The sequence below is a fragment of the Nicotiana tomentosiformis genome, chromosome 3 (assembly GCF_000390325.3).
Source record: "Nicotiana tomentosiformis chromosome 3, ASM39032v3, whole genome shotgun sequence".
Classification (NCBI taxonomy): Eukaryota; Viridiplantae; Streptophyta; class Magnoliopsida; order Solanales; family Solanaceae; genus Nicotiana; species Nicotiana tomentosiformis.
In genome coordinates, this window is record NC_090814.1 from 48,119,945 (window position 1) to 48,132,281 (window position 12,337).

Genomic DNA, 12,337 nt, shown 5'->3' on the forward strand with positions numbered 1-12,337 from the left:
GATTGGAGGAACAGATATATCGAATACCTAAAGAATGGGAAGCTTCCATCGGACCCTAGGGAATCGAGGACTCTACATACGAAGGCCACACAATTCACATTGGCCGAAGACAGAACACTGTATAGAAGGATATTCGATGGACCATTGGCAATATGTTTGGGACCAGGAGATACCGACTACGTCCTATGAGAAATCCACGAGGGAACCTATGGAAATCATTCTGGTGCCGAATCATTGGTTCACAAAGTCATCAGAGCAGGATACTATTGGGTCGATATGGAAAAAGATACAAAAGCGTTTGTTCGAAAGTGCGACAAATGTCAAAGGTATGCGCCGATAATTCACCAACCTGGAGAGAAAATCCACACAGTCTTATCCCCATGGCCATTCATGAAATGGGAATGGATATCGTCGGCCCTCTACCATCGACCCCAGGTAAAGCTAAATTTATTTTGTTTATGACTGACTATTTCTCTAAGTGGGTTGACGCGCAGGCTTTCAAGAAAATTAGAGAGAAAATATTCATAGACTTCATCTGGGACCACATTATATGTCGATTCGGGATGCCTGCTGAGATCGTATGCGATAATGGAAAGCAGTTCGTCGGCAGCAAAGTGACAACATTTCTCAAAGATCACAAAATAAAGAGAATCTTGTCGATGCCATATCATCCTAGTGGGAACGGATAGGCCGGATCGACAAACAAGACCATCATTCAAAATCTGAAGAAAAGATTGAGCGATGCTAAGGGAAAATATAGAAAAATATTGCCCGAAGTCCTTTGGGCGTATCGAACAACGTCAAAATCCAGTACGGTGGCAACACCATTTTCTTTAGTATACGATGCTGAAGCTCTGATCCCGGCTGATGTCGGGGAACCCAGCATCAGGTTTCGATATGCAACGGAAGAGTCAAATAACGAGGCTATGAATACAAGCCTCGAATTGCTAGATAAAAAACGGAAGCCACCCTCGTTCGAATGGCCGCACATAAACAATGTATCGAAAGGTACTACAATCGAAGAACCAATCTTCGACACTTCAAAAACGGGGACTTAGTTCTGAGGAATGTCACCCTCAATACTCGAGACCCAAATAAAAGAAAACTTGGTCTGAACTAGGAGGGACCATACCAGGTCCTCAATATCATCAGAAAAGGATCCTACAAACTTGGCACGGCGAACGACGAACAATTACCAAACAATTGGAATATATCACTCCTCAAACTATATTACTGCTAAGGTATGACCTTCTCCATTTTCATTTATATTTTATACTAACCATTTGCAAGTGTTTAATCGAAGACATCAAAGGATTCTTCAAACGCAAAGTCCTTAGGTCCGAAAGCATGCGTTATACTCTTTTTCCCTTAGACCGGTTTTTGTCCCAAATAGGTTTTTCTGGTGAGGTTTTTAACGAGGCAACCATTGTTCGTGCTAACTTAGAGCAATTCAACAGTATCCGAGGCTCATTTACAATCAACCTCGAATACTGAGGGGCATCACCTTCGGATAGTTACAAGGAAAATACTTCGTGCCGACAGGGTCTCGATATTTAAATTTTGTAGAGGACCAAACGATCAAATGAACCGTGTACATGAATATTACTTGAACCCTAATGTCAAAACATGTACGAATGTATAATCTATTGAAAGAAGTATTTTTCCTTACCAGATGTTCCATGCTTCAAAAAAACTTATACTTTACAATTTCATACTTATGATCTATCGTGGAAACTGGCTTAAGGGCCGATCACAACTGAAGTTCAAACAATTTACTCGATACTCGGGGACTGCAGTCCAAAAAATCAACATGATCGAATTGCTAAACCTCGAAATCGTAAGACCTTAAAAAGGTAATCCTCGATTTTATAGGCCACCACACTCGGGGACTGATACTTCGAACAAGTTCGAAGTATAACAGGGAAACAAGCCCAAAAGGCAAATCCCAAATTAAAGGCTACGGCCAAATTAACACGGTTCGGAGACGTCCGATTTCCGTTATTAAACAGGCCTTTGAATATTTTCACAAACCGGTTAAAAAAGCTACCCTCGGCTAAATTTCTAAGGGTCTCGATAATATTGACCCTCGAAAAACCCTAATGGGTACAAAGTCGTTCGAACTCTCGAACAAATTCTTTATTTTATGCTACGGCATTATGAAACAAAGGGTCTCGATAATATCGACCCTTGAAAATCCTAATGGGTATGGAATCGTTCGAACTCTCGAGCAAATACTTTTTTCGTGCTAAGGCACAACATAATTTATATGATTAAACAATAAAATTTTCAAGCCGAAAAGGGGAAGAAAGCCATTCTTTTTGCTATGGCCGTATCAGCCTAATTCAAGAGCCTAAAAGGCCAGTTTATTTTTGAGAAATAATCCTCACTCAATTAAAACCTAAGGGTCACCTTACTCCGAGTTCAAGCAAGTACTCACTCGATTATAAAAACTACACTAGTTCGGCTTCGATCAAATTGCCTAAGCCTCGAACTTATGAATAAAATTTTCACAAGGCATAAATGAAATAAAGACAAGTCGGAAAGGAAAGAGATCTTTCTATATATGAGAATACTTACAAGGTCCAAGTAGGATCCTATACAAAAGATCAAAAGTGAAAAATCCTAAGGTTCCTGATCTTCTCCGGGGGTAGCTTCTTCTCCATCGAGGTCCTCCCCATTCTCGGACCCGCTCTTGCTGCCATCATCATCATCATCATCGGAAGTGGCCAGCGCTCCAGCCTCGGCTTCATGCTCTCTAGCATTTACTATCTCATTTGTAAGATCGAAACCTCGAGTGTGGATCTCCTCGAGGGTTTCCCTCCGAGATTGGAATTTGGCGAGTTCGGCAATCCAATATGCTCGAGTTTGAGGGGTCTCAGCTGACTCTATCGCTTGGACTTGAGCAGCTTCAGCATCAGTCCGATACATGGCCACGATTGCCTCTGCCTCGGCCTTTGCCTTATCAGCTTCAGACTTGGACTTTGCAAGTTCGGTAGCTAACCGAGCCTCAAGCTCCTCTATTTTCTTTGCCTGAATTGAGCTTTTCTCCCTCATGCCTCGAAGCCGACTTTTGGCCGATGACAATTTTGATAAAGCAGTCTCTTTTTCTGTAGTGAAGCGGTCCATGCCTTCGTTCCACCCCAAGGTCTCCTCCTTCATCATATTGACCTCCTCGCGGAGCTGCTCGATCCTCTCGACCTTCTGTTGTAGCTGTGAGATTGAAATATTAGCTATCGTTCCCGAATGGAGCCCATGATCTTTCAAGATTTTCATTACATGCTTGATCAGGTCGGTCTGATCTTGGTAAGCCTTGGCCAACTCGGCTCGGAGGTCCTTGGTCTCTTCTTTTTTTTGCCCACAGAGAAGTTTAAGGGCATTCCTCTCCTCCGTGAGCCCTCAGAGGTCGGCCTCACACCGACTCAGCTCAGCTCGAGACCGAGAAAATGCTTCTCGACGCCGAAAGAAGAAAAAAAGTTAGACAGGAAAAGAAAAATGAACACAAGTGTAACACCAACAAGGGGAGTTAAGGCTTACCCGATTCAGAGCTTGCTGCGCTTCGTTGAAAAGGATCAATGCCTTGCCCGAGTCCTTCCTCGAGACCTCCAAGTTGCTCAGGCCAGTAGCATTTTCGACCCCAGTAAAGTAATCATGGAAGGGATCTTCTCTTCCGTGGGCTCCTTCGATGGAGAGGGTCTTTAAGGCCCGAGCCTCTCGAATCATCTCCTTGGAAAACAAGGGGAGCAGCGGGGAACCTCCAATTTCTATTACCCCAAGTGGAGCACTTGGGGCATTCTGTCCATCTCGAGGAGCCTTGAGACCGGCCTCGACAGCCATACCCACTGTTGGCTCAGTGTTGTAGGGGGCATCTTTGATCCTCGATGACTCAGGGACTTCGCCCAAGTCTCTTCCCGAGACCCCCTCATTTCGAGATGGAGTCTCTGCAGCCTTCACCGATTCAGTGGCCTTTGGGGCCTCGGTGCTCATTCCCACTCGGGCCACCAACCCAGAGTCATCTTCTTCCACTTCTTCGTCTTCCTCCCTTAGATGCCGAACAAACTTTTTGGTTAGGAGGATGATGTTCTTCCTTAGCTTATGAGCCGCCTTCTTCTTAGGTTCTGGATCCTCGGAGGGTGAGGACTTTTTTCTCTTTTTGTCCTTCGCCGGTTTCAATGCCGGGATCGAAGTCTTTCCCTCACCAGATAGGGGCCTCATAACAGCATCTTTGCCAAGGCCTGTATGAAAGGAAATTAAGTAAGAAATGCTTTGATAAAATCATGAAAGACGTGGAAAAGGGGCTTACCATGAGTTTTGGCTTCCCATCGGCCCTTTGATAAATCGCGCCATGAGCGCTCGGCATACGAAGAGGTCGAGGCCAGGTCCCGAACCCAGCTTTTAAGGTTAGGAATTGCATCGGGCATCCAAGCGACCGCTATATCACGGAAGGGGATATCGATGAGAAGAAGCAAAGGAGCAAAACAATAAATAAGAGCTAACAGTGGGGTTGTACTTACGCTTCATATTCCATTTCTCGAAAAATGACATCTTCTCGGTCGGGATTAGGTCGGAAGTCCTCACTCGAATATATCGGCCCATCCAGTCTCGGTCCTTGTCCTCGTCTATGCTCGTGAACAATACTTTGATAGCCCAGCATTGGAGTTTTATTACCCCGCCTCGATAGAGGCAGAGACTGTATAACCTGATGAGGTGGTCGAGGGTGAAAGGCATCCCCTTGACTTTGCTCACGAAGAATCATAGCAGAATCACAATTTGCCAAAAGGAAGGATGGATTTAGCCTAGGGTTATATGATACTGATGGCAAAAATCAACGACGATGGGGTCGAGGGGGACTAGTGTGAAAGGCTAAGTGTAAACACTTAGAAACCCTTCCACATGGGTGGTGATGTTTCGGAAGTCGGGATCACTACCTCTTTGCCCTCCCAGTTACAATCTTTCTTTACCTGCTTAAGGTATCCCTCAGTTATCGAGCATATATACATCGACACTGGCTCGCATAGACCGAAAATCGACGAGGGTTTATCGATCATAAAATTGGAAGTGAGGACATACCGCCCAGGAACACACTCCTCGGGGCGCAGCTCTGCCGGTGTCTTGTCTCCGGCCGGCCGCGATGAAGAAGCGTTTTCCTTTTGAGGAACAGTTTTTGATGTTTTTGCCATTTTTTTTATGGATTTGATGTTAAAAATATATGGAGATGATAAGATTTTGTATTTTGAGAAGAGGTTAGCAAGGAAAGTCGTAGATTTGCAGATGAAGAAATTAGAAGATATAAAAAGCTTTGGAGATTGGAAATGTGAAAGTAAAAGTTCAAAATGGTGGAAAGAGGGGCTATTTATAAATTTCACAACGACGGTTCAATATTGGCGGTGGTCGACCATCGACTGACGTGCATTTAATGCCTTGATAACAGTACAGATGGGACATTTCAGTCACTTCCGTCACTTACGTCACAAGGATGACATCATGACAGGTCGAGATAGAAAATCGAAGGCTCAATTCGTTTTTTATCATTATACTCCAAAAGAATGAGGGGACAATCTGTATACGGTTAAATCGCGCCCACCCAATTTTACTATTTGACCGAGACCGGGAGTTTGCATCGAAGGATGGCCTCGTAACGGAATAGGACATATCACGAGGATAAGGTACCGAGTTCAGAACCGAGGTACCTGTCAAGATCGAGGCTAGTAGCGATCGAAACCAAACAAGACAAACTTCGAGCAAGATCGAAGATAGCACAATAACAAAAAGGCGAGATATCCGTGACTGGTCGAGGATCACAGCGTAAACCTCGATGACTGGTCAAGGATCATGGCGTAAATCTCGGAACGGATCAAATTAGAAATGATTAATTAGATAATCATAGGATTTCCCTCTGTAATTAGAGTTATACCATAAGTAGAACTCATCTACTATATAAAGGGGAGTATTAATCATTTGCAAGACACATTGTTCTCACGTAAAAAAGCAATACAATTTTCTTTCCTGTTGATATGATTGTTCATCAGCATGCTTTATTTTCAATTATTTTGGTATCAGTCAGTTCGAGGGCACCCTAGAGGGTTGAATTCCGTTTCAATATTGGTTCGCTTTATTTTATAGTTCATTTCTATTATTAATCTTCATATTTGTCTATCGGTATTAAGTGAAATTGCATATCCTTAGAATCTCATTATAAGTTTAATTGTTATCCAATTTTAAGGGTAAACAGTTACAATCTCAATGAATCTTCTGATTCTTCTTTCCAATAGTAAATAAATTCAAGGACCCTTGAGATTGATCTTGAATATGTAATTTTTGCACGAACGATGATCTTGAATTCAACTCGTACGAACTTTGATTTGAACTCGCACTCCTTGAAACTTGATTTGTTCTTCGTTTTGAGCTTGATTGCTTGGACTTGAATTTGATTTGTTCTTCATTCTTGAGCTTGAACTTGATTTGTTCTTCGTTCTTGAGCTTGAACCTGATTGCTTGAACTTGAACTTGATTGCTTGAAGCTTGAAACTTGTGGAGGAATTTGCAGCGTTTGATCCACGAGCTCTTTCTTGCTTCTTGTTATAACTTCTGGTCCTTTTTCTGGGTTATGAAGACCCCTATTTATAGTTGTGAGAGGGAAGAGTTATGATAAGAACAAATTTTTTCCGACCAATCGGATTGAAGAGTGACAACGCCGCATTTGATTGGGCAGAACATGTCACTTGCACACGCGGCGCGGTTTCATTGGCCTTTTAATATGACTTGGCATGCTTTGTCATTTTGACACGTGGCATGATCATATTGGCTCTTCTGTTTGACTTGGCGTGCCACGTCATTTGAAACCGTGGGCATCAATTTGAGCCTCTAGGATGATGAAATCTTGGGCTTAATGAAGTGGGCTCGTCACTTTAGCCCAATTAAATGGGCTAGCCCAATGAATTAAAATTTATTTATTTAATCCATATATATTAGATTTATATAATTAATTCAATTATATTAGCCAATAATATTTATTTGAACCAATATATCTTGAACTTAAAGTAAAATTCAAATTATTTTATGAATTTAATTTTAATAAAATTTATGTGCTTTCAAACGTCCCTTACTTCAAGGCTTGTCGGGTACAATTTGAAGATTGGGCTTGAAGTATTAGTAAAATCAACAACTTGACTATTAAAATAATCACGGTAAGTATTTCGCTGGCATCCTCGAGAAACTAGCAAGCCCAAATTATAAGACAACTTATCCAAATACATTCCACGTGTATAAGCACATATATATATGTATAAGAATGCTCAAATACCATTTAGTTGTCGTTGAACTTAGTGACTGCTCTTAAACTTTCAAGTACCAAGATAATTTAGTTCCACTTGATTTTTAGAGCAATCATTATGTCTTTAGCATCACATTACTCCCCATAGTAATGAAAGAATATGTACGTGGACTACTTGGACTTTGCACTTGAAATTTCAATACTGGACGTACCATGTTCAAGTAGAACATATGAAAGTTACATCTCATTTAAGAATCGGGAACCAAAATATGGTGGGAAATCAACTTGGGGATCATAATATATATAGCGCGATGTTTCATCGCGCTATACTTGAACTCAAATAGGCAACATCACGCTATACTTGAACTCAAATAGGCGGGAAAGTATAGCACACATATGTACTGCGCTATACAATAGCGCTCTATATATGCGCGCTATACCTACACAAATAAGCCAGCCATCTTCTTCCCCAAACAAAACAGAACCCCCCCCCCCCTCCCAATTAAAAACTCCCAACAACGCCCCCCCCCCATTTATAAACAAAAAAAACTCGCTTGGGAGCCCACCGGTCCCATAAAAAGTGTAGATTCTTTGTCCCACATCATAGCTAAGGCGTTATCTCGTAGTGGGTTACTCATTTCGGCTCCAAATCTTCAAATTTCCAGAAAATTAAAATTGAGTTATTCCGACTTAGTTTTTGTTAAAACTCGTGTATAAAAATGCCTATTAGTTATTTTTTACTGTGCTCTATGTTATTTCGTGATTGTTTTGCGATTTAATTAATTTATTGTTTTTTATCCGGATTATATTATTAGTGTGCTAAAACAATTAGTAAAATAGAGAAACTGTTATTAGTTGTTAGAAAAAATATTAATTAGTTAATTTTTACCATGGTATATATTTTTTTGTTATTATTTTGTGATTAAATTAGTTTGTTATTTTTATCCGGTTTAGATTATTTATTTGCTAAAAGACTAGTAAAATAGATAAATTATTATTTTAGGAATAATTAACCTTATTTAGATGTTGTTGTTATACATATATGAATATGTGACCTTATTTACCAAATCTTGTGCCCTAATGTAGTGCTCGTATTTGTAATGTAGTGCCCTTTTAGCGTAGTAGAATGTAGTGCCTTTTATCGTAGTATCTTTGTAGTTATTAAAATTAATTATTTAATTATCTGTTAAACCCAAAAATATCTGAAAAAACCTGATAGTTCAAACACAAACTCTCTCGAATTCTAGTCAACAAACATAAGAAAATAATATTAGAAAATAACAATATTTGTCAAACTAAGTATTATTATATGAATATTTAATAATTAAACCTTGTATAGTTATGAAAATTAATTATTTAGTTTATTATAGTCAAAAATAGGTGAGTAATAAACAAACATATAAATTAATAAACTAAGATATAAAATAATAAACTAACATATAAAATAACAGACCTGTTGAGTAATAAATTGGGGAAATTTTTTAATCATGAATACAAGAACATTGGATACCTTGGTGCAACTGGACCACATATATCGAGTCCGGAACTAAAATGTGGTCCATTTGGACTCACACTAAGTATTGTTATATGAATATTTAATAATTATATCCTGTATAGTTATGAAAATTAATTATTTAATTTTATTATAGTAAAAAATAGGTGAGTAACAAACAAACATATAAAATAATAAACTAACATATAAAAGAATAAACTAACATATAAATTAATAAAGTAACATATAAAATAATAAACAAACATATTAAATAGTAAACTAACATATAAAATATTAAAGATGTTAAGTAATGAAAAAGAAGAATATTTTAATTAATATTGTTCAATTTACACTAGTCGTCATGGAGGTTCCGCCTGTGCATCCCGGACCTGCCTCGCTAGAGCTACTGTTGCTACAGGCTGAGCACAGGTCTTCATACATATGGGAGGGGTAGTTATTGGCCCAGACGTTCCGTTCTATGTATCGCGTGATAATGATTCTTTAGGGTACAATACAGCTTTTCCAGAACAACAGCTTTTCAGGTCGACAAGATAATACACATAACGCCCTTTGGTGACGCGCTATGTTTCGAGTGATAATGATTATTTAGGGTACAATACAGCTTTTTCAGAACGGCAGCTTTTCAGGTTGACAAGACAATACACATAACGCCCTTTGGTGGCACGCTATGTTTGTCGTGATAATGATTCTTTAGGGTACAAGACAGCTTTTGTAGAACATCAGTTTTTTCAGGTCGACAAAACAATACACATAACGCCATTTGGTGACGCGCTATGTTTCGCGTGATAATGATTCTTTGGGATATAAGACAACTTCTTAAACTGAACCAAGACATCTGTATTCAAAGACCATTTGAAGAAATATTATAACATCCATTTAAAAAATACCACTAACATTTAATAAGTGGTTCAAAAAGAGGCAGAAGGGTGAAGGTAGTTCAATAGATCCCCATGGAACATATCTTAACACTATCGATCCCTACCTTGAAAACGATATGCTAGGTTGCTATACTGACTTGGTTGATGACAAGTGGTATGGTGTTTTGCGTCCCTTGGAAAATAAGCCTATTAATATATACACGGATCTCAAAGTTGGAGGACACATTATTGAGGGCGAAACGCATTCTACAAAGTCTGAAGGAATGCGAATTTGGGGCGAAAAACTATAATGGGTTCCCCTTTATTCAAAATGATGTGATTATGAAGTACTATGTCACTAGCATGAGCTTGTTGTGCCACAAGCACTCTCAGCAACCTTCCCAACAAACACACACAAAGATGAACCAGAAGTGATTCTGCATTTGATGAAGGAGATTCTAGAGATGGAAAAGGCACTAGTTGTTCATCATTCAATGGATGATCTTAACTATATGGGAGGAACGGAGGATCAGTACTGGGATTTATTCAAAAATGAAAAATTGCATAGAGACAATGATTATCCTGTTTTCCCAACAGTTGTCAAGTGGGAGGGACTACCTAAGTTTCTACCACAAACGTTGGATGTCGGAGTCCCATATTGTTGTAGAAATCAAGCAAGTGGTCTTATTGATGATAGCGGTGAAATACGAGAAATGTGTGTCAATTAGGGCCTAGATTACGATACCCTCAATCCCGAAGGGTGCGTACATGTTGTTCACGAAGAAGATGAAGACAGTGACATTGAAATCGTGCCAGACGTCCACTGTGCTCGCTTCCTGTATTTCTCAAATCTTTTCATTCGTATTGGCATGAATTCAACACCCCTTTCCATCAACGAGGATGCACCTCTAGACCTTTCAACAAACCTCTCCACCATCTGCTTGAATGACATCAGCACCATGGCAGTGACAGAAAATCCACGTGTAGACTTCAATAACCTGTTGAAAGACTCTGACATATTTGTAGTCAGAATTTCCCATCTTCTTCAACCATCCGCATGCAAAGTCCACTTGTTAAGATCATGTCGCATCAACCAAGTATAGGCTCCTTAGTCTTCCTGCCTGATCAGTTCCATTCGCCTTCTGAATTTACACTCTTAGTGCTATGTAGCAGCCATCCACATTAAATCATGTAAGTCCTTATTCAGATGAGCCCTCTAGAAGTTGGCCTTCAAGTGTCTCACACAGTAACAGTGGTAGGCATGCGGTTCCTGCCATGCACGCAAATTCTGTACAGAACTTAAAATATGACCATGACGATCAGATATTAGACAAATACCTGAACGCTGTTTGACAACGTACTCTTTCAAGTGGTTCAAAAATAATGTCCATGTCTCTTGGCTTTCATTGGCACAAATAACAAATGCTATGAGAAATATACTTCTATTAGCATCTACTGCAACGACGATCAACAACTTAATATCATACTTTCCATAGACATGGGTGTCGTCTATGGATATTACCGGCCGACAATGAACAAAACCATCAATGGCTAGTTTAAATGCCTAGAACACATATCTAAATATGTGTTCTGGTATTCCTGGACTCCGCTCAAGCTTCCATTCAAAAACAGTCCCGGGGTTAAAGTGTTGCAATGCGGCCATGTACCTAGGTAGTGATGAAAAGGACTTATCCCAGTTACCACAAACAATTTTAAACGCACGTTTGCGCCCGAAAAATACCTTTCTTTTGGTAATGGTACACCCATATACCTGGTGGACAGATGTTACATACTCTTTGATCTTGTACCTTATGGACGCTTTAATGTGTAGAATCAAGACAAGAGAAATCAAGTTAACATTCAAGTTAAAATGATTCCCACTGAATGTGTCTATTTTACAATTGTGGGTGCCAATGTATTTACCCACAACCCACATATTTGTTTTCAGCTTCCTCGTATGCAGCATTCAATTACAACCCGTAAACCATCTACAACAAATAACCTTGTATACATCCAGAGATGACTCATGAACCATGATTTCACGACACTCTTTTATGTTGTACATTCGCACCACCCTGCTTAGGTGTGATTTATCAGCAAAAAGCATGCCCTTTGATAACATCGTTGCTCTAGATTCATCCCACATTGTTGTCCGAGTTTCATCAAGATCCCTTGTGAGGGCATCCACATCCGGCATACTTGACAAATGATCAAGGTAGGGAATATCTCTTGAATGAAATGGTACGTGGGACTCGTACACTCTTGGTCTAACGGGAGGTGGAGCATGTTCCCTCCTCAACTCAAGTTCAACATTCTCTTCCTCATCATCATCATACTCATCAGGGAAGGGTGTATCATCTCCAGACTCATCAGCATTGTTGTCATAATCACTATTCTCTTCCTGACTCTGCGCATCTGCCAGATCCCGATTAAATATGTCGTCTTCAGGCAATTGAGTAAGGACAGGACCTTCAAGTTGCTCGTTTTCACTGCACAACCAATAAAATAATGAGTTTCTCAAATTGATCCAAACTTTACATATAACTTTATCACTTTACTTACAAATCATAATGTGTTGATATGGTATGATGGATATTATCCTATTGATGATGACTTCCGGATGGACCACCATGATTCAACACACCAAATTAGGCATATTCCAACTAGGCGTTGGTTCATAACTTATAAAATTTATTT

At 39.8% G+C, this 12,337-nt stretch overlaps 1 protein-coding gene across 1 annotated transcript; it reads right to left on the bottom strand.

The window, feature by feature from the left end:
• Window positions 1–2,622: 2,622 nt before the first annotated feature.
• Window positions 2,623–5,177, bottom strand: LOC138907772 (uncharacterized). Its single transcript, XM_070198382.1, has 3 exons — window positions 4,946–5,177; window positions 3,535–4,232; window positions 2,623–3,210 (listed from the first exon to the last, which is right to left on the bottom strand). Exons 1-3 carry the CDS (start codon window positions 5,175–5,177, stop codon window positions 2,623–2,625), a joined length of 1,518 nt encoding a protein of 505 aa, XP_070054483.1.
• Window positions 5,178–12,337: the final 7,160 nt, after the last annotated feature.